General features: G+C 41.6%; 1 protein-coding gene and 1 long non-coding RNA gene across 2 annotated transcripts; one reads left to right on the top strand and one right to left on the bottom strand.

The window, feature by feature from the left end:
• Positions 1–240: 240 nt before the first annotated feature.
• LOC309340060 lies at positions 241–13585 on the bottom strand. Its single transcript, XR_014155784.1, has 3 exons — positions 13447–13585; positions 11039–11141; positions 241–731 (listed from the first exon to the last, which is right to left on the bottom strand). It is a non-coding gene; the product is annotated as an uncharacterized lncRNA (long non-coding RNA).
• Positions 13586–13802: 217 nt separating this feature from the next.
• Positions 13803–22462, top strand: HSPA13 (heat shock protein family A (Hsp70) member 13). Its single transcript, XM_081858485.1, has 5 exons — positions 13803–13965; positions 15867–16207; positions 16769–16982; positions 17336–17503; positions 18214–22462. Exons 1-5 carry the CDS (start codon positions 13941–13943, stop codon positions 18879–18881), a joined length of 1416 nt encoding a protein of 471 aa, XP_081714611.1. The 5' UTR covers positions 13803–13940; the 3' UTR covers positions 18882–22462.
• Positions 22463–23264: the final 802 nt, after the last annotated feature.

Below are 23264 nucleotides of genomic sequence, written 5' to 3'. Positions count from 1 at the left end.
CAACGTAAAATGGTTGCAATGGGATTTGCTCAGAACCTTTTCTTGATTTCACAAAGATTACTAGCACTGTATATTTGTATGTGATAGAGATCCTTATGTGTTAGCTATCTTTTCCTACAAAAAGCATTAAATAAGATTTCTTATTAACTGGCAAAAACAGCAGTGAGACAGCCCAGTGGACCACCTGAGAGCCTTTTCAGAGAAGAAAGTATGATTAATAACTCATGTCTTATATTTTGATAAGGCTTCAAGAAATATGCCATCTGAGGCAGCCAGTTTGGATTCAGGCAATACCTCCTACAAAGCATCTTGAACATCATCAGGGTCTTGTGGAACAACATTTTGATTAGCTAAGTGAAAATGAATCACAAGTGTTGGCATACAGTAATGCTACAGTTTTTATTCAAGGAATGATCAATTGGTTGCAGAGTTGATGAAACATTAAAGCAGGAAGATCAATGGAAGACATTATATCCTTATAAGACTCTGAGATCCTCTGCTCAAGGCCTTAAAGGTTCCACCATCCTCATCAGACACGGATCATAATTACAGAGATATGGTAATTGGAGACATTAAATCAAGCACACAAGCGAGATCTGCTGTCACAGCAGGAACTCCTTCACTGAGAGCTGGCAAATATTTTCTCTCTCTCCCACTATTGGCACAGCAGGATCATCAGCCAGCCACTGGCACAGTGGCTGGCCCCATTTTCAATCTGTTGTAGCTACACCCTGTTGAAGTAATTCAGTTAATTGCAGGCATCAATCTTCAGAGAAATCTTTTGCTCTGCTTGTTGTAGGAGATATAAGGAAGACAATGAAACAATGTAGCAGCACACACAAGACTCTGGAAATTGAGCCAGAAGTCCGCACTGGGGAGGAAAAATCTTCCATAATAGTTTAGGCGTTTTAAAAATGCCTTAGAGTTCAATCCTAGGCATGTTGATTGCTTTACCACCAATGCAAAGTTTCTGTGCTGAGGATGAACCTATATAAGCAAGACATCAATTTATGAATATTACAAATGTTCTTTATTTACAGTGCTTTTACATAACATGCAATTCACTTCCACAAATTCTCTATTATTCTCCCTGTCCTGCAGATTCGTTTAACTTCCTTCCTCATTGCACTTAACAGCTGCAGCTCAGTGTGTGTCTTCCAAGCAGCATAGAAGCAAACAAACAGAAAGCAAGAGCCCTCTGGTTCCAAGCCCTCCTCCAGTTTAAGATTTAAACTCTTAGTGATTAGGCAAAGTGATTAGATGTTCCCAAGTGATGAAAGCCAAATCAGAGACTGGCTAACAGGAGACTGGCTCTGGGAATATCAATCTGGAACTAAGGTCTCAATTATGTATGCTAAATGAGATAGCAGTTGGAAGATGTTTAACATCTTGAACTGCTTTAGCATCTACATGGAACCACTAAGTGAGGTCCACTAGAGGTTTGGACTGAGGTGTCACCAGTATGTGGATGACACACAACTCTATTTTCCATCTACTTAATCTCAGGGAGGCAGCTGAAATCCTGAGCTAGTGTCTTGAGGCAGTTCTGGGATAAATGAGGGCAAATAGATTAGACTGGAAAAACCTGCTAATCTGGATTGGTTTCTTTCAAGTGGAATTTAAAGGCATTTAGGTATGTTTCTGGCCTGTCCTTCTGCTCTTTTTTTTAGTGAGGAGAGTTGAGTTGGGTCTGCCCTTTTATATACATTTTATGGATGAGGATTGGCGGTTCTTCTTTTATTCATGCTTTTATTTGGGATTTTAGTCTTTATTTTTGCATTGTGCATTGCTATGAGCCACTTCTGTGAATAAAGCAAATGGTGATGATAGCTGTTGTTCTTTTCTTTTTTTAAGATAATACAGGTTTGATATATTGTAGATCCTGCTATTTGGTTTTTAAGAATTGTTTTTAACTTAATTGTTTTTAATTGGTGTTCTGTATTATTATTATTATTATTATTATTATTATTATTATTATTATTTATACCCCGTCCATCTGGCTGAGTTTCCCCAGCCACTCTGGGTGACTGTTTGTGTTTTAAGCCACATTGTGAAGGTTCTGTCAAGGTGAACTATAAATATATAAAATAAAATCACCACCACACAATCATCCTGGTGACAAATAACCTCATATGCACAACCTCATAATACCTAGTAACCCACTGGACATTCCAAGAGCAGATAGAATCAATGGTTAGATGGTTGCTTTTTTCTTAAAGTAAGTTGGAATGATTATAGCCACTGATAAAGAGAAAGAATAGATAAAATGAATAAGGGCCAACAGTACAATATGACAGTGGTTTGCCTTAAAAGTAATATCACATGTTAAAAACAAACAAACAAGGGAGGTAATTATTTTGCCGTATTTGGCAATGAGCCTGTACAGCTTGGAATGGACTATGGCTTTTTGTATTTGACTTGGCACCAGCAGGCCTCATTTGGAGAGCTGCATGCCATGTGGGGCACCACATTTTAAAGGAGAGAGAGAAAAGCTGAAGCGAGTTCAGATGAGAGCAACAGAAATGATGATGGAGTCAGTAAATAACAGCTCTGAAGGAAGCTTAAGGGACTGGAGCCTCATCATTCGAAGGGGAAAGAAGACAGAAGGGAGGCATTATCGTCTTCAAATATGCAAAGTGCTGCTACACCAAAGACATGGGCCAATTATTCTCATTAGTGCACAAGCACTAAGCAAGTTGTAATGGCCTTAAGATGCAACAAGGAAAATGTTTAATTTTATTAGGAGAAAAAATTGAGAACTGTCAGAAACAGGAAGTACTGAAGCCGTTCAGCACCCAACTCTCTTCTACTGGAGATACAGAATGAGAAGGCTGTACAGGTCACACCCAAATATGTAGCTTTAGAACAGAGGGTGACTGTTCAATAAAAATGCTAGAAGTTTGATTTCAACTTCAGTTTCCTTCCATGCTGTGATGGGCTCATCTCAGTTTGGAACAGGGTAGTCTTTCCCACTCTTTTTGGCACAAATCTTCAAAGAGAACCCAGAACTCACAATATCTTATCTGTGAGGCTGGGCTAGCACAATTAAGGACCCTCAAAGCATTATGCCTGACAGTTGCTTGACAGTCCTTTTGTTTCCCTCTTTCAAACCCAGGGTCCAATAAATCCCTCCAGGCATCTCCATCCAACCCTCAGAATTTTCTCCAGGCCACACCCCTCACCAACCCTGCTCTGTTCTTTCCTCAAGCCCTCAGCTGGTGGGGTGAAGTTGCAGCAATAACCTTCTAGCAGTGACATCACTGTCACTTCCTGGAATGGGCAAGGTAAGAGCTGTGCAGGCACACCAGTACAGCTAATACAGCACTCCCATTCGTGCACCCAGTATTCTTTGTGACCTTCCATGGAACCTGATTTACATGCAGCACTCATTTTGCAACCAACAGTTGCCTCAGGTGGTAAAATGTCTTCAGCCAGCCCTAAGCAGAGATGGGATACTTCCAGCATCTGTCACTGGGCCAACCCAACTTGGGACCTATTAAGTTGAAAACAGTCCCCCTATGCCTGACAATCCTTGGTTTTTGTTTCAGACTTTCAGTCAAATGCAGGATGTCAATCAAGCCCTTAGGACTGCTAGATTTATGTACTGTACTAGATTAGCACTGGAATTAATGTGACTTACTAGGTCTCAGCTTGTCTTCTGTATCAGGCCCAGCTGCCTGCTGATGGTGAGGAGTAAGCTGTGCACAGAGGTGGTCTAAGTTGCTAAAGACTGGGAAGGAGGGCTTGCCCTTGTCAAGCAGTGGCCTCCTAACATAGGGTGCTAAGCTTGCAAGGCAGGGGGAATGGCTCCATGTTGGGTATTGTTGCTGGCAGGATTATGTACCTGTCCCAGACTTTCTGCCTATAAGATATTTTTTTTAATGGAGGTCTTGAGAATTTATTCACAGGTGAAAATGCATACACACTGCATAGAGTAAGTGACTTGTCCACAAGGGCGCAAACAACCTTTTACATATTGGAGTCAATGGTAAATATTCCTTGCTTTGCTGGAAGGTGATTACTCCAAAAAGAGAACTGGCATTGACTCTTTCAAAGCACTTTTTACAAGAGATGGTAGTATTTCTAAGATCAATGCATGGGCTCACAAAAGAACCAAGATGCCAGAATTCCTACTTCTCTGAGGTAGGGAGTGTGGAGAGAGAGAGAGACCAGCTTCTCTTTGCAAGCACAAGATTATTAAAGCCAGCTTGGCAGAAAAAGCAAACCCCAAGGAAAGGTGCCAAAGTTGGAGAGAACTGTGACGTTCTTTCGTAGCTATAGCAATAATTTTGCAAACGACTAATAATAAAGAGTCAATAATCAGAAAGATGTTCTCTGAAGTGAACTCTACTAAATTACTTCAGGGAGGAAATCAATTATCTCCAAGGTAGTTGCAGCTCCCCAGCTCAATATCCAAATTTATGATAGCCACTGCAGCTACAGAATGCTGAAATTCAAAACCTTTCAGCAAGGAAGTCACCGCGGTTTCTCGGGAAAACTGACAACTCTCCTGCATTACAGAAATATTTTTGACAACACTCTTTACTGTATTTTTTTTTTTTGTAACCTGCAGCACTATCGACACAAAATTCATGTACAATGGTTAGATCAGCCATTCTCAACCTTTAATCCAGCATAGTCAATGTGGTTCCCCTCCAGCTGTGATTGGACTGAAACTCCCATCAGCCTCAGCTAGCATACCTATTAGGTACGGATGATGGGAGCTGGTAGTCCCACAAATATTTGGAGGACACCATACTGGCTACCCCTGCAGCATATTCACTGAATGCTCCCTCCTTAAAACCATCAGTTAAAAAATTGAGAACAAAGAGCACTCTAGACAAAACAACTTATATATTTGCTATATATTTGACTACACAGTGTATGTAGCAGTGAGAATGGCTACACACACACACACACACACACACACACACACACACCACCTTTCTTCCATTATGGAGCCCAAGGCAGTGTACATGTGGTAGCCAGGCAGTCAATAACCAAGCTCAGACCTGCTTGGTAAGGTGGCAAGACCACAACATGGGAGTCATTTACCATTTTTATAGAAATGATGCTTAAATAAGGTGACATATATTGGAGTTTATACTGGAAAGGCATAAGTGCTTATATATATATATATATATATATATATATATATATATATATATATATATATATGAGTTGCCCATCTCTACTATATTTTATAGACTCTTTCATGTACTAATCTGCTGGATATTGCCTCTTGCTTTCAGGATTACTAAACTATTATTCCAATGAACATTTCACTCCCTGGCTGTCCTCTTTCTTTATAATTGCAGTTAATGTGGAGCGCTTATGTACTATATCAATTTAATATCTGATATGGCCTCTGTCAAGGTATTACATCCTGCACTTACTGGGTGATGGACTCTAGCCTAATAGGGCTTTTCTGTCTCTAACTACCCTGATTCAGTGTCCATTTTGCTATTCAAATGGAACAGTGTCTGCTGAGATGGAAAACTAGAAAGCAATACTTAGATGGAATAATTTAAATTTAACAGCAGTTTAAAAGCATTTGTTTTAAATTGCAATAATAACAGAGGGAAAACACATATGGAAAAGCTGATTCATTTGTGACGAATACATCATCCAGAAAGCCTAATCTTTTGCACAGACAGCATACAAATCTATTGCAATATCTTTGACCATCTTTATGTTGTGGGTGTTTAGACTGGAATGAACCTGCTAGGTATAGCTGTACATGTCACACTGAAAGAGGACTCCATGGCGGTCAAAGAACAGGAAGAAACAGTGAGATCCAAAGTGGACTCATCTCAAAAAGAAATAGGGAAAGGAGTTAAGTACACACTGCATGCAAATACATGTGACTGAACCCCCAACACCATTTTTAAGAATGAAAAGCCACTTCAGGAGAGTGGAGAAATGGAAGGGGGCAAAGGGAAAATCAACTTGTTCTCCATCTACAGATACTTTGTCCCAAACCACATCCTAAACCACAGCAGAGTGTGGACGGACAGACAGGTACCTGGGCTGTGTCTGCGTTTTCTCCTAATAGCACATGAGCTAGTAGCAGTGGACAGAGAGGGATAATTTTGAACAGGGAAATGTGAGGACAGGAAAGATTTCCATTCATCTACCAGCTACATAGCTCAATCTGATTTGGACTCACCACTTGGTGACTGCTTTTATCTTAAAGAAACAGTGTCTGCTAAATTTAAATGGTTTTTTTTAAATTAAGTTTTTTATTTAAAAAGATAAAAAAAATAATGATACAATAAAATCCATGGATTTATGTCAGCATCACGATCAGTTCTAGTACATACATTGACATAAAAAGCCCAGTCAGCTTGGGTCCCAAATATCTGAAGGAGCACCTCTTCCCATATAGAAATGCCCAACTGCTGACATCTGCATGGGACGTCCTGTTGACAGTTCTGTTGTCCTCTGTTCATGGGGCAGCAGTGCATGAAAGGGCCTTACCTGTGGTGGCTCCTAGGTTGTGAAATGCCCTCTCCTCTGAGGTGCACCTGGCCATATAATTTTATTTTATACATTTCATTGCCAGATCAAGTGCGGGTGGCACTGTGGGTTAAAACACTGAGCCTCTTGGGCTTGCTGGTCAGAAGGTCTGCGGTTTGAATCCCTGCGATGGGGTGAGTGCCCGTTGCTCGGTCCCTACTCCTGCCCACCTAGCAGTTCGAAAGCATGAAGTACAAGTAGATAAATAGGTACCGCTCCAGTGGGAAGGTAAATGGCGTTTCCGTGCGCTGCTCTGGTTTGCCAGAAGCAGTTTAGTCATGCTGGCCACATGACCTGGAAGCTGTACGCCGGTTCCCGCGGCCAGTAAAGCGAGATGAGCGCCGTGACCCCAGTTGGTCACGACTGGACCTAACAGTCAGGGGTCCCTTTACCTTAGCAGTGGAAGATGAGATGAGACTATCCCTGCCATTTAATATTTATGTAGTACGTGGTTTAATTATATTGAGCTGTGTGTAACCCACAAGGCAACGGGTGAGCTATAAATGAAGTTGACTGCAGTGGGAGAAAGTAGCTGTTGATGAGGGCAGAAAATGTCTGAGGGTGGGAACAGACCCACTGGGAAAATGCAAACGGAGTGTGGTGTCAAGAAACAGGACAAATGTGACTCATTTAGGGAAACTGTATGCTTTGCTGATGTAGCAGTTGGATGGCAACAATCAAAATACAGTCATACCTCATGTTACGTCCGCTTCATGTTACGTTTTTTCAGGTTGCATCCCGCGGTGACCCAGAGGTACCAGAAAGGGTTACTTCCGGGTTTTGCCGCTTGCGCATGGACAGTAGCGCTAAATCACGCCACGCACATGTGCAGATATGGCACTTCAGGTTGCAGGCTTTTCACGTTGCGAATAGGACTCTGGAACGGATCCTGTTTGCAACCGGAGGTACCACTGTATAGTAGAAATGATAGACTGGCCAAAATTTGGCCAATCACATGTTTGTCCTGGTATTTATTGGGAAGGAGCTTGAAGAGTAAAAGTCCAGGTGTAAAAGAGCTTCAGAGACAGCAGGACTATAGGACAGGGCAGTAAGGGAGCTTTACATTATAGAACTAGGTTTCCTATCCATGCCTATAGTTAAAGCTTTAGTGTTCCCAATAGTGATGTATGGAAGTGAGAGCTGGACCATAAAGAACGCCAAAGAATTGATGCTTTTGAATTATGGTGCTGGAGGAGACTCTTGAGAGTCCCATGGACTGCAAGAAGATCAAACCTCTCCATTCTGAAGGAAATCAGCCTTGAGTGCTCACTGGAATGACAGATCCTGAAGCTGAGGCTCTAGTACTTTGGCCACCTCATGAGAAGAGAAGACTCCCTGGAAAAGACCCTGATGTTGGGAAAGATTGAGGGCACAAGGAGAAGGGGACGACAGAGGATGAGATGGTTGGACAGTGTTCTCGAAGCTACCAGCATGAGTTTGACCAAGCTGTGGGAGGCAGTGGAAGACAGGAGTGCCTGGCGTGCTCTGGTCCATGGGGTCACGAAGAGTCGGACATGACTAAACGACTAAACAACAAATTAGGGAATTGGAATCTGCAGCTGATAAACGCTGTAAACATTTCAGTAAGTGTAAGTTCCCTTAATGCATAATTATTCAGAGTCATAGCGGAGGATCTCTCTAACACACACAGACATACACTAAATGGCATATACAATAAACCAAGAATTGGTACAGAGAACATAGTAATGGCAAGTTACATAAAGAGCTAAGATGCAACCCAATGGGCCTATAAACTCCAGCCAGGCAGAACAAAGGTAGAGAGCCTTGCTGGATATTTTTATTGTTCTGCGGTTTGTGCAGTAAAGAGTTGCTTCTATTTTTACAGCTAGATCATGTTCAAGAGAGGTGTACAGCCTCTCTGCAAGGAATGCAGGTTTACAGTATCTGCTTTCAACAAACTTTTTCTCCAGGCAAAACAGACACTTGCTACTCACATGACAGCATACGGGGGAGTGATGCTGAGAAAATGAGACAAGTTGTGGGTAACATTTTTGCTTTTCTTGTAAGAATAATCTGACTAATGTCGGAATGATTCCATCAGTATTGTCAGAAATAGCTCTAAGAACCCTCCAGGTATATTGAAAGTCTTAGCAGAGGCTACAGCTAAAGCAAACTGGATGCCAAATGACTAGAGATTTCTGGAAAGATATAAAGCAATAGCACTAAGGACCTTGACTTATGCTGATGAGTTGGAAGTTTTCACTTTACTAATTACAATGAGGTCTACTGGAGCTGGACTTTCTGCACCTTCACAAATTGTCTTACACAGTGTCTAATAGTTTCTACGTGACCATACCTAGAGAATGATAAAAAATTGATTGGGTTTTTAACAATTCCAACGGGGCATTATCCCTTATTAATCATTATCTCACTATGCATTGATTAACTATATCCTACTGTAAAATAATGATGGATGCTCACATACTAATGACACCTCTCACCTCTGCCTGAAAGTCGCAGAGGTTGTGATTGTGAGCCACAGGCAAAGAACTTTTCTGTTGCTTAAACTCTGTACAGCGCCTAGAATAAACATTAAGCAGCAAACAATAAATAAAATGAAGGCTGAACATAATGAAACATGTTGTCTCTAAACTATGCCAAAGGCACAGCTCTTCCTGTATATTATGATGTTTGTTAAGAGTAGCTGCAACTTCTAATAGACAGGATAGTTTGCTGTTCAATAGTAGCTCTGTCCTAGCATTAAAAATAGCCGAATTCTATTTCCACCAACATTAGGCACAATATTAACCACCTGAAAGCTTATGAACGCAATCCAGAGATGGTTTCACATGCCTAACTTCTCCCCGCCACCCGGTGTGGTGCTAGTTGCCTACTTTAGAGAACAATGACAATCCCACCCCATTAATGCTCACAGGATTTGAACATAAATATGGCTATTTGTAAGTAACCCACTACGTTCAGGTTACAGACTCCGCTAACCCAGAAATAGTGCTTCAGGTTAAGAACTTTGCTTCAGGATGAGAACAGAAATCATGCTCCGGCGGCGTAGCAGCAGCAGGAGGCCCCATTAGCTAAAGTGGTGCTTCAGGTTAAGAACAGTTTCAGGTTAAGTACAGACCTCCGGAACAAATTAAGTACTTAACCTGAGGTACCACTGTATCTGCCAAGAAGAAGATTCAGTATGAACCAACAAGGGAGGGACATTGACTTGTATAGTATATTATTGTTGTTGTTGTTGTTGTTGTTGTTGTTGTTGTTGTTGTTGTTGTTGTTGTTGTTGTTGTTATACCTCCCTTCATCCATAGATCTCAGGGCGATTCACAACTGGTTCACAGGGCAGTTATTTGGGAAATGAAGTGGTACGTAGTTGTCACATGTCAGTAGTGGGTTGGGCAAGAGGTAAAAGTGTATAGAACAATGAACACAACTCTTAACTTTGTATAGCAGTCAAAGTTCCAACCATGCAAAAAGAAGTTTCTACACATCACCATCCACCTCCATCCTCTCAACCAAAGATGCAGTAACAGTTTATAGGTAAAAGCAGCCAGGTAAAAGCAGTCACAGAGGGCATGGGCACATGGCCTGGGCAGAGTCCCAAGAGAGGGGCCTGGAGGACCATATTTAGTCCCTAGGCCTGAAGTTGCCCACTCAGTTTAAAGAGACATGTGTGCACATAGAGCTATTGCCATGACTGTCAAAAGACTTCTAAGTTGTTGTCTTTTAATGGTATCTTACGCTTATATGAGAGAGAGATGCAGGTGGTGCTGTGGGTTAAACCACAGAGCCTAGAGCTTGCCAATCAGAAGATTGGTGGTTCAAATCCCTGCGACGGGGTGAGCTCCCCTTGTTCGGTCCCATCTCCTGCCCACCTAGCGGTTCGAAAGCACACCAGTGCAAGTAGATAAATAGGTACCACTCTGGCAGGAAGGTAAACGGCATTTCCGTGTGCTGCTCTGGTTCGCCAGAAGTGGCTTAGTCATGCTGGCCACATGACCTGGAAGTTGTACGCCGGCTCCCTCAACCAATAAAGTGAGATGAGCACCGTAACCCCAGAGTCGTCCGTGACTGGACCTAATGGTCAGGGGTCCCTTTATCTTTTACTCTTATATAAGCTGCCTTATACCAGTCAGGCCATTGGTCTACCTAGCACTGGCTCATATGATTTTGCTGTTAAACTGGCTTAAGATCTCTATGAAATTCACAGATAATGAATTTCATCACTAATAAATAGTCCTGCTTCTTATTACAATGGAAACATAAAAAGATTTCTTACACAAGAAGAAGAAGAAGAAGAAGAGTTTGGATTTGATATCCTGCCTTTCACTCCCTTTAAGGAGTCTCAAAGCGGCTAACATTCTCCTTTCCCTTCCTCCCCCACAACAAACACTCTGTGAGGTGAGTGGGGCTGAGAGACTTCAGAGAAGTGTGACTAGCCCAAGGTCACCCAGCAGCTGCATGTGGAGGAGCGGAGACGCAAACCCGGTTCCCCAGATTACGAGACTACCGCTCTTAACCACTACACCACACTGGCTCCCACACAAAAATCTTCTGATGCAGTAGGCAGGCTGTGGCTATTATCTTCAGATGCTCAAGAAAGATTGCATTCCACTCTGCAGCTAGAAGCCATGTCTGGAAATATCCTAAAATATTCAGCATCTATTAAGTAGGTCAGAGCATCTATCATTTAGAGCTCATCATAAGACACCAATCAACTTCCCATCTCCTTGCTTTTAAGCTGTACATGCCAACACAACTCAAGGTTAATATTAATACACTATAGAGAGAGCAGGGAAACTGGTCGCTACATATGAGCCTTGAAGCTGCCCACTTTACTTTGGGGGGGGGGTCGTTGATGATGGGGAGAGAAACTAAAAGGAAACTAGAGGTGAGCTCTGTAGCTGGTGCCTCTCTTCCTGGACATCATAACAGAAATTCACACCCAGGCAAAAGCACATTGAGGATGGGCATCTCTCTACATCCAAAGTACCTACTGTGGGGAAGAGCAGGGAAGGAGGAGGAAGAGAGCAACTGCTGGGTTGCTGGAGGAATAGCTGACCACCACCACTTGTCTCTCCCTTGAGCAGGTTTGGGGAACCTATGGACCTCCAAATTGTTGGACTACAATTCCCATCATTCCTGACAATGATCACACTGGCTAGGAATGATGGGATTTGGGAGTCCACCAACATTTGGAGGACCACAGGTTGCCCATAACTGTCCTTGAAGAACCAGTTGTCACAGTGAAACAGTGCCTATTCCCTGCCTTTGTCTCTCTCATGAGATCTTGACTGCTCTCTGCTTGGGGCCTCTGGCATAACAAGCTGCCACAACCACCTTTCAAATCAGCCATCTGAACCCTGAAGATGCAATTTAGCCTCACCCCAACTCTTTCCAAACAGTGGAGCAGGAAGAAAAATGAGTTTTGAAAGTGGGTAGGGGGGTCTTCTCTTTAAGTGAAAAGGAGAATATTTAACTCCGTCTCTTCCTTAAGAGCAACCCAACCATCGCCATATGCATGCAACATTCCTGCCAAGTTGAAATACTATTATAACAGTGGTTGCTGAATGCATCAGGATTGTTTAAAAAAAGAAACCTGAAACCATCCACCATTACATAAATTGAATTTAGACACAAGATTTGCAACATATGGTTTTGACTGCACTTGTGAAGGACCTACTGTCTTCATGGAATATTCACCCAGAAAATAACCACTGTGGCTAACATGACGTTAACATCGTGACTGTAAATGTGAAAATGAAAGAATGGATTTCATTGTCAGCTTCCAGAATGATTTCATAGGAAGGTTCAGTGAATTTGTTAGACCTAGAGAATTAAATATAATAGGCAGAAAATGATGAGGCTTCTTTATGATTTATGCATCTGCAAAAATTTGGATAAAGATTACCAAAGGTTAATATGCTCTCTATGAATCTGAAACACTTCAAAACTGTCCTACCAAATCCGCATCTCCAGCAATATTCTGACACCTAGTGGGAAATGAGTATAACTGCTTATACAATACAGCTTTCCTGCCTTATATTTTTTTCTCTGTACTTAATGTATGCCCACCAATGTCACACATCCAAAGAAGTGAATTCTAGTCCACAAAAAATATGTGATACAATAAATATGTAAGTCTTTAAGGAGCCACAAAATTCTTTGTTGCTTCTGGTTCCTAAGACAGTCAGAATAGTATGCCTTTGTCCATTGTTTGACAGCTGATTTTTTGAGTTAAAAGGAAGAAAAAAATTAATTGGGCTGGGGTTACCCTCTCCAAAAAGGTGAGGAAAAAGTTGTGTGGCTGAAAATGCAAGATGGCTATTCCCAAAGAGTAATTTTCATCACAATTTCTCCTATGGAAGGTCCCGGAGGGTGGTTTTGTATCTAAAAAGATGTGCTTGTCAATATGTTTTTGTCAACATAAAGCATTTCATTGACATGTAAAGGCTGCTGTGATGTAAAACTCAATTTAATACTTACATTAATGCTTACATTATATTAATACTTTAATATATTTCGTCTGGGCAGCCTTAAAAACAGTGATTATTACAACATCGGGCTAGAATTTGGGAGACCAGGATTTGAATCCCCACTCAAAGGTGGTATATAAATGCAATAAATAAACAAAAACACAGAGCTAGGCTTTTCAACGTGTCTGGGAATCCTGGGGCGACCAGGGCTCCAAATCACATGGAAGAAGCTACCTACTCACAGGAACAGGCTGTAGCACTGAGCTGCTTCCAAGCACTTCCACTCTCGCCCTCTACTGGCTCAGCCCACAGCTCTGAAAATGGCATTCCCTGCAAATGCTTCTAAGCATCCTCTGGAAAATCCAAAATGCTTTTAGGCGGGAAGGAAGGGGGACCCCGTGGCATATGGTGGGTTTTGAGTCCTTAACTATTACAAAGGGGGCCGGGGGAGTGGAGACTGGCTGATACAACTTACCAGAAGCAAACTAAACAAAAACTTTAACGATAAGCATCAGGAAAACTACGCAGCAGCTAAGACAACAAACTACCATTCCCGACAGGCAAAGCGCAGGAAGGGCTGTCAAAACAGACCCTTCTTCCTTCTTCCTCTGCACGTCACCAGAAAGGTCCTCCCACGTCCCATCAGCCCCTTCGCACGGATTGGGTGACGTGTATTGAGAGGAGGGGTCAGCGCGGTACGTAAGAGTGCGCGCCGGCGAGATGCATGGCTGGCGGGCATTGTAGTTTCTCTGCCTATGGACTGCGCTGGGGTTTTATGACGAGAGGAACTACATTTCCCAGCATGCGCCGCGCCGCGCGAGGGTTTTTTTTTTTTTTTTTTCCTTTCCCCTCCAAGCGGCGAAGGTACAGTCATCACACGGGTAAACGGCCCAGGAAGCCGGCGAGTGTCACGCATAACAACAGGCGGAGCTTTATAGGACCGGGCCAGGGCAGCGAGAAGTTTCGAAAATGGCCGGGGAGATGACGGTGCTGGGTGAGTGAGAGGGGCCGGCTGAAAGCGGGTCGGTGGTTGTGTCAGCCTCCGCGCCTCGTTAAGATCCCCCCTAAATTCTCGCCTGCCTGTCTGCCTCCCGCTGCTTTTTTGGGGGGGGGGGGCGGGACCTCGGCCTAGATCCGCCGCTGAAACCCAGGGCTCTACGCCGGAATACTCGAAGCTAAAATGAAAGCTTTTGAGTACACGCAGGGCATTGGAGGTGTCTGAAGGGAGCCTCCAGTTCCAGAGGCAGTCTACCTGTGCGTTTGACTGCCAGCCGCGGGGAGGGAGGTCGCCTTCATGCGCTGCTTATAGGGTGGCTTGAGGCAAAAGAGGACAGAACTCCCCTCCCCCACTAATTCGCTGCGTAGGAAAGGGAATGCTGCACAACTACTGAAAGTGCAGGAGATCTGTGTTTTTCTGTCTCTGGTTACACGTGTCGGGTTGGACTAGATGACCCTCGAGTCCCTCCCAACTCTACAATTCTATGAATCCTGGAGGCATCTGGTGGGACCCTTTGGGCTCAAGACGCTGGACCAGATGAGTTTTTTGTCTGACCCAGTAGGACAGTTCTACTGATTTTTAGGCTTTTGTATTGTGGTATATACTGGCCCGGACACTGAGGTCCAGTTCCGAGGGCCTTCTGGTGGTTCCTTCGCTGCAAGAAGTGAGGTTACAGGGAACCAGGCAGAGGGCCTTCTCGGTAGTGGCGCCTGCCCTGTGGAACGCCCTCCCACCAGATGTCAAGGCAATAAACAACTATTTTACTTTTAAAAGGCAACTGAAGGCAGCCCTGTTTAGGGAAGTTTTTAATGTCTGACGCTGTATTGTTTTTAATATTCGGTTGGAAGCCACCCAGAGTGGCTGGGGAAACCCAGCCAGATGGGTGGGGTATAAATAATAAATTATGATGATGATGAGGGGGAGGGGTGGAGTTGCTGCCAACCAGGAAAAAAAGTGATCACCTCAGGCGTCTGATCTTTGGTATCATGAAAAGTTACAAATGGTTTTGCATGTATATAGTATCTTCACTGCCCAGGAGGGGGAGAGGCACTTGTGGGATTTTCTGCTTCCGGTACCAAAATAATTTGACCAGTGTCACTGCTATTCATTTGCTGCTTTGCCTCAGGATGGTCCTGGACTTAGGGGATGAGAGTGTTAAAGCACTTCCTTTGCAGACTTCAGTATCTGTAATTTTGCTTCTGGGAAACTGATCAGTGATTGGTAGAGTCACAGGAAGAGGGGTGTTTAGTGAAGCAGTTGAAGAAGGAGAGGATGAAAGTTATTGGTTTTCTCTAGGAGGGTGCCTTTCATTGTCTTTCTAGTTTGGAGTTTGTTACACAGGCAATGTGTTTGCCATCTGCCAATACTGGAAAAAGGCTTGATGGACCTGTTTCAAAGAACTGGCAGTGCCCATGACTCATCAGAAAGATTTTATTTGAGTGGATAGCACAGTGAAAATGCCAACAGTGTGAGGCAGCTGTGAAAAAGACACTATGTGCTAGGATTATTAGAAAAGGAATTAAAAATAAAACTGTCAGTATCAAAATGTTCTGATTCAAATCCATAATGCACCCCTTTTGGAATATTATGTACAGTTCAAAAATGATATAGAGCTAGAGTAGATGCAGCTAAAATGACCATGGAGTGTATTAAAATCTAAATGGTTTAGGGATCTTTAGCTTTTTTAAAAAATATAATTTATGAGTGACACAATAGCTGTTCTAAAAATTGTACCTGCTGTGTATGATCTAGTTGAGATTCCTGCATTGCAGGGGGTTCGACTGGTTGACCCTTGGGTCCCTTTCAACTCTATAATTCTATGGAAAAAAATGGATAGTCTTGTTAACTTCTTCTGGGATTAATTTTCTGACTTGTAATTTTTCTTTCTTTCCTTTCAGGTTCTGCTATTTTGACACTTTTATTAGCTGGATACCTGGCCCAACAGTATTTACCTATGCCCGCACCAAAAGTAATAGGGGTTGACCTTGGCACCACATATTGTTCAGTTGGTGTTTTCCTTCCTGGCACAGGGCAGGTGAAAGTGATTCCTGATGAAAGTGGGCACAACAGCATTCCAAGCATAGTGTCATTCACGGAGGGAGATATTTATGTGGGATATGATGGGCTAGAGCTGGCAGATTCAAACCCACAGAACACTGTGTATGACGCTAAGCGATTTATAGGGAAGCTCTTCACGCCAAAAGAATTGATAAGTGAGAGCCGCAGATACCCATTTAAGGTGAGCTTAATGTTTTGTTTGCCAGCTAACTGCCAATGAGTGTTTGATACCCACAATTCTCACTGCTGTGTAACAAGTTAGAAGACCTGAGATGATTCATTTGTTCTAGGAATAGGTGAAGCTGAGGCCTTGTGGTTAGAAGTGCTTCGTACAAATGAGGAGTATGTTTTATATTTTGTGCTGTTGGGAACTGCTTAAATTTACACCACTCTTAAATATTAATTAAATCATGTGATTTCAGGTAATGTCTAGTTCAGACAAATCCTTTTAAATGAAAAATAAAGCCTCTATGATGAACTCTGGCATGTTTCTGTGGTTCCTATACATATGGAGTTTTAATTTTGTTTTAGAATATACTTTTTTTGCTGTGTGAGCCACCCAAAGAACTGTCATGAGGTGGCTATATAAATATGAATAAATAAGGAATTTTACTTCTTAACAGCACACTCCTATGCATGTTCATTCAGAATTAAGTGAGTAATTCTGTGTGTACAGGCGGGTCCATTCACTCATATGTATGTGATAGCAGCTTAAAAATTCTGCTTTTCTCTTGTTTTTCAGATTATTAATAACAAGGGAGCTGCTGAATTTTCCATTGCAACCAATGAGACTTATAATGTAACACCAGAATATATTGGTTCTCAACTCCTTTTGAAATTGAAGAGGATGTCGGAGGACTACCTTGGAATGCCTGTTTCCAGAGCAGTTATTTCAGTGCCAGCAGAGTTTGATGAAAGACAACGAAACTACACTATTAAAGCAGCAAGACTTGCAGGTGATTCACATTTCCCCTTGTATTCTTGCTAAACTCAGTTTATTTTCATAATGCCATACTTGGAGCATATATAATAGTAGGTCAACATTGACTTGTCTTTTGCTTTGACTTGTGCAGCGTTAGAAATTGTGAATGAAATTGCTCCAGAATGACAAGCAAGGTTGGAAACAAAATCACTTACAAATACACAACCATTTGTTGTCTGAAGGAGAGTTAGGCACAAGTCTACAAGCTTTAATCATTTTATACTTAAATTTCCACTCAGTCATCATATTTGGTTTAGAATCATTATTTTACTAGATGGAATAGGAGGCAAAAATATAAATATTGATAACTTATTTTATCTTTTGAAGGACTGGAAATCTTGCGGGTAATTAATGAACCCACTGCAGCAGCCATGGCATATGGTCTCCACAAAGTTGATGTTTCTAACGTTCTGGTCGTAGACTTGGGTGGAGGAACGTTGGATGTTTCTCTGCTGAACAAGCAAGGAGGGATGTTTCTGACCCGAGCCATGGCAGGTAAAGAAGAGTCTTTAATGCTAGGGTTTGAGTCACTAAAATAATTTTACTTGGCAGGTCTAATACAGCAAGCTGTAGGTTGGTTCTACATCTTTCCTCCCTGCTTGTATACCATTGGATACACTCATGCTTCTCACTGGTAGCTAAATATGTGAACTGACTTCATTGAAAAATGCTGTAGTTAAGATTACATGGAAAGATGTAGAAGTCCATGAATGAATGCCTTGGGTCCTGTACTGGAAGAAAGGCGGGATATAAAGAAAATAAATAAATCTGTGAGTCTTCCCTATGATGAGGTGGACATAGAGGTCAGAGAGGTGAGTTATTGGCCTTAATTTTTGTGTGTCCCATTTATTCCTAATATATTTTCTGGACAGTGAGCACCAATGATTTTTTTTTTTTGTGGAACTTGCTTCCAAATAAGCCTATACTTGGGACTAGCTTAAGCCAGGTTATGATGCACCAAGCTCAGTACAGCCAACCAGCTGTCTGTGGCAGCTTCTCAAGGGCTCAGTGAAACCACCTGTTTTATGAGATAGCTCATTCAGTGGAGCAAGAGACTCTTAATTTTGGAGTCATGGGGTCATGTAGGGGGTTGGACTAGATGACCCTCATGGTCTCTTCCAACTCCTCAGTTCTATGCTTCTAAGCTATACATATCATTGTCTTCAATTGCTGTGAGTTGTCTGTATGTCGGCTTTGTATTTTAGGTAACAACAAACTTGGAGGGCAGGACTTCAATCAGCGACTGATGCAATACCTATATGATGAGATGCATCACACATATGGCTCTCTGCCTTCTAAAAAGGAAGAGATACATAGACTCAGACAGGCTGTAGAAGCTGTCAAATTGAACTTGACAGTTCACAACTCTTCCACAATCAGAATTTCTCTTACTATGCCACAGCGGAAGGACCAACATGAACCCTTGAAGGAAGAGAACAAGGTATACAGCAAACATGAAAATGTCCCTTCAGAAATCGAAACAGGGATGAATGAGGACCTGAAGGGTAGTCTTAACATCCCTTGGAAAAAAGTTCTCTTTGAAACAGAAATTTCCCGGAAACTCTTTGAGACATTAAATGAAGACCTTTTTGAGAAGATTCTTGTTCCCATTAAGCAGGTATTGAAAGAAGGACATCTACACAAGACTGAAGTAGATGAGATTGTATTAGTTGGAGGCTCCACCCGAATTCCAAGAATACGTAAAGTTATTACAGAATTCTTTGGGAAGAAACCCAACACTTCTGTTGACCCAGATCTAGCTGTGGTAATAGGGGTGGCCATTCAGGCTGGAATTGTGGGGGGATCTTGGCCCCTCCAAGTTAGTGCTGTGGAAATTCCAAACAGGCATTTACGAAAGATAAATTTCATCTAAGTGTCAGTGTTCTTATCCCATTTTATTTTCTTCAGTTCCATAACTAAGCAGGGCTCTATATGTCCTAACCTAAATCCATTAGCATGTTGGACTGTTCAGTGTCCATTAGTTCCTTCCCTGTGTCCCTTGTAAGGGATTAGCTATATAAAGAAGAAAATATTGTTAATACTTGAGCTACAGGAAAACATGAGCTCATTTGTTAAGGAAAGCCAATGATCAGAAACATTGTTTCTGAAGCATGATTTTATTTTATTTTATTAATTTAATAATCAACAGAACCTCCAGACTTCTTTACTTGAAAATGGAATTAAACCATTCTGAAGTAATGAGGGAGATAGTGTTGGCATTGTTTCCTGGCATTTCCCAGGAATATGTATTGACTGTGAACTGGCCTGGCAGTAGCAGTATTAATGCAGATAGCACAGCTGAAGTTCATCTTAAATGGCATTTAAAAGCACTTTTCTTAATGTTGCATTGAAGCTTGAATGTGCTTTAGATAGTAGCACTTTACCAAGAGCTGTTCTGCAGATCCTACCAAAAATCTAATGCATTCCTTAACATTAGCCATGGGGAATCATCACTATTGGACACCTCTTGGTATTTCTAGTATAAGGTAGTAAGAGGCAAACATTATGGTTTCTACTCATGTGCTGAAGGAAGTTTGCAATTTTATGTGTTATCACTGGAAACTCCATGATTGTATGGTATGTTGACTTTGTTCAAGTATAATTCTAAAACTATGGTTTAGTTTAGTGCTATGTGAATGAGGCTCTGGTTTGTGTGATCCCACTTTCCTTGTCCTCAGGCAGTTGTGAGTAGGTTAGAAACTTTCTTCCTTTTTTGGTTAATGCAGTTTAGCTTTACATCCAGAACCTAAACTGTGGCTAGTCTTAACTATGGTTTACTGAAAGAAGCCAGCTTCATAAGCCACTATTTTGAAGCTGGCTTGTTGCAAGAATCCAAAATTAGGACTAGCCTGTTCAAATTTTACTTGAGGGAGTGCTTGCACCTGAGACTTATTTATGTAACACTAAACTATAGTCTAATGTTGTGCCCCAAGCAAGGCTAGTGTAAAACTTGGATTTTTTGGTTTTGATCAGTTATTACTACTGAAAAATTCCATAACGCAGATAACTCTACCTTTGCTTTAGTTGTTACAGTTTGTGCAATTCAGAGAACAGTCTTTTTAACCATTCCATAAAAAAAGTTGAAGTAGCAATTTCAGTCTATGCTTTTGTAGAAAGTATTGAAACTAAATATTCCAGGACTCTTGAAAACACTCCATTCTTGTTAATAAGAAAACTGGTATTTTCTGGCTGCTGATGTTAGTCAGCAGCATTGAAGTAAACATCTCATTGTTCACTTATTTTAGATTTAGATTTGCTTCTAAATTTGCAATTAATGACATAGGGATTAATGTTTAATCCTAATGTGTCAAAACGCTCACAGAGTGTTGCAATGTTAATGCAAACAATACTGAGTGTTTTTTGGGGTCTCACCCTCAAATATGTGCAAACCTGAGATACAATGGTCAGAAATTTTCCTAATTATGGTGGTTAAAAATGTGCCATTGTTGAGGAGGTAGTTAACAAACATTATATCTCATTGCCCAGGTTACTCTGCGTTTGTCTACATAGGCACTTTGTCAAATATCGTCATAATCATGTGTGTAGAGCGAAATGTACTGTACAATGTGGCTCAAAGAACATGGCTGAAACCTAGGTCTGAGTGGTTGTTTTTTGTGGTGGTGGACAAAGGGGACGGAGAATGTTTTCAAGGAGCAGAACCAATTGTGTAAAGAGCAGGATGCTGTGTGTGAACTGCCCTGTAGTCTTTGTGTAGATACTGAAGATTATATTGCTATTGGTAGGACCACCAACTACTTGATCAGGATTCAAAGAGCTGGACATCTAGTTCTAGGTACCTAAGGATCTTCTGACTCCTAACCCATCCTGCAAAGCAAACTGCTTTTAAAATCTGGATTTTGAAAGTAGATTGTCATAAGTCATAGGTGTTCTGAATTCATGGTTATCAGCTGCTGAAAGAAGCAAATACAAAGAAATCCACTTGTGAGCCTCAGTAGCTCATGGGAACTCGGGCCCATTGTTTCTTACTTCGGATATAAAGAAGCAGACCAGTCTTTACTTTTAAAGAGACTTGATTTTTTTAGGTGTACAGCAACAAGAGGTGAACCAAATAAATTGAGAATGTGAATCAGAGATTGTTGATGGAATTGAAGAAAACGTCAAACTTATTCTCAGGCTGTCCTTACAGTATCAGTAGATAGAATACAGCATTTTATCAGCAGATGGCTATGTGAGAAATGAACTTCCTCTTGCACTATGGGAATTCTCCTTCCCCCTCTCCTCATACGGCCCTGGCGTACTCCCTCAATCTCCTCTGGGGGGGTGGGGAGGTACAGACCATTTGTAGCAGATTTTGGGGGAGAGGAAGGTGAAGTCCTGTTATGCGAGAGGAAATCCACTTGCACAATGTTGGAATGCAACCATAAATTGCATTTTTCTCGTAATGAGAGGAACGTACATCTCACATTTTTTTCTAAACTTTCCAACACAAGGCCAACTCCTGTTGCCTTTAAAAATTGGTTATAGCCCTTCCATATATTAAAGGGGTTACCCTTCTTGCTTGGCTTGGCAAGAAGAGAAAGCTTTGCCTCAGTTTTCTGTAATCCATTTTTATTGAAGTTTTATGTTGCCAAATGATGAGTTTACATGGCAAGGCAAAGTTACAAGTGAAAACCATACAAGTTTGGGTCAAATATAGGTAAAATTAAGCTTCATGGAAGTCAAACTGTTACAGACTTCCAGACGCTGATAAGTTGGGTATCTCATCGATCAGGATAGCTTCTAGAAGTTTCTAAAGAGCAGAAAGGCAGCCATCTCTGGTGGACGTAGCTCTAAAGAACTGTTTTAAAAGCAGCTTACTCAGATGCTGTTAAGGCATGCCTCTGTTTATGGCAAATGAAGCAGACTTGATTTTCTTCCCCACCCATACTGATTTGATTATGCTGGAGCCAGCTTACTGGCATCCTTAACTGTGCCCCCTATGAGTTGCTGTGCTGATGCAGTAGCTTGCAGAACCCAATTAGTTTTAAGGTTTACTTGAAGATTTAGAGTTCTTTTGCAAAGAAGTAAATGTATTTTGGACTTTAACTTATTATGGCAAACTTGTAAACCATAACATGGCCCCTATTTTTACACAAATAATTATAGTAAAATATTTTTCTTACTGAAGCCATTGGCTTTAAAACACACACACACACACACACACACTCAAATTGTTCTCACAGGTTTCTATAAAAAAATAGACATATGAGAAAAATAAGACTTGGACAGGCGTATTTCATCAGTTGGAATCCTGATGGGTTAGCTAAGTAACATTTATATCAGCATCTCTTGCTGGAACTACAGTTCCTTTCACACTGGCACATAAAACAATCAAGCTGGGTTGCAGGCTACTGTGAAGCGGATTTTCTGTGTGGAAAAAGGATAATTTTGTTTGGAGACTGCATTTACAAAATTGTCTTTTTGTATTATCAAAATAAAAGACCTTTTATACTGTCTGTTGTGCTTATTTTGAGACTGCCCTATTGAATGTAAATGAGGTCATGGCCATTAAACTAGGATGTTTATAAGATGGAGGGGAATCTCGCTGCCACATAGCAGTTTAATAATGCTACTGCAGAAGTATGTCAAGGCTTGGAAGGATTTCCATAATCAACGCATGCACACAGTTTTCTGAAATATTAAGAGTATTTGCTCTGCAGCTTGAGGATTTTCTAGAGAGCATCTAGCCCACTTCAGACAACGGCAAGCCATGGTTTGTTCTGAGGCTGACGGTGTCTCTTCTCCTTGCCTTCTCAGAGTGAGAGAAAGAGAAGCTTATATTCACAGTTCAGAACAAATTGCAATTTCCCAGTTACATTCCTACAGAATGGAAAACAGCAGCTTATTGCAAACGCTGGAACAGAAGATTCGCATTTCTTAAAGCTAACTGTACCTTGGGGCAGTAACAAACCTTGGTTTATCGTTTAATTGAACTGGGCTATGGAAAATGAAGGGCTTGGTGTCACCGGCTAATGAATTTGCTAAATTTTATGGCAGGGAATGTCCAATTGTGCAGTTCTGTCCTACTTCACTTGCATTTTCTGGGACCTCACAGGTGATATTTTTGTTGGGAGTACTTTGAGTTTAGTAGTAGCGAGTTATCTGGCCATTAGGCAATACTGTCTACCCTGAACCATAATGACAAACTGGCAGGAAGAAAGTGAAACAGGGTATGTGTTTAGGAACTGAAATCAAAATATTGCTTCATTTCAGATTTTTATGCCATGCTTTTTCAAAATTGTAACAAGCCCCCGTC

This window comes from Podarcis erhardii, assembly GCF_964252035.2.
Source record: "Podarcis erhardii genome assembly, chromosome: 4".
Lineage (NCBI taxonomy): Eukaryota > Metazoa > Chordata > Lepidosauria > Squamata > Lacertidae > Podarcis > Podarcis erhardii.
The sequence above is the reverse complement of the archived record's forward strand: the minus strand, read 5'-3'. Positions and strand labels throughout refer to the sequence as shown.

Coding starts and splice junctions, on each gene's coding strand:
- HSPA13 (XM_081858485.1), top strand. CDS start 13,941: ATGGCCGGGGAGATGACGGTGCTGG. Junction 13,966..15,866: donor CGGGGAGATGACGGTGCTGG/GTGAGTGAGAGG, acceptor CTTTCCTTTCAG/GTTCTGCTATTTTGACACTT. Junction 16,983..17,335: donor TAAAGCAGCAAGACTTGCAG/GTGATTCACATT, acceptor TATCTTTTGAAG/GACTGGAAATCTTGCGGGTA.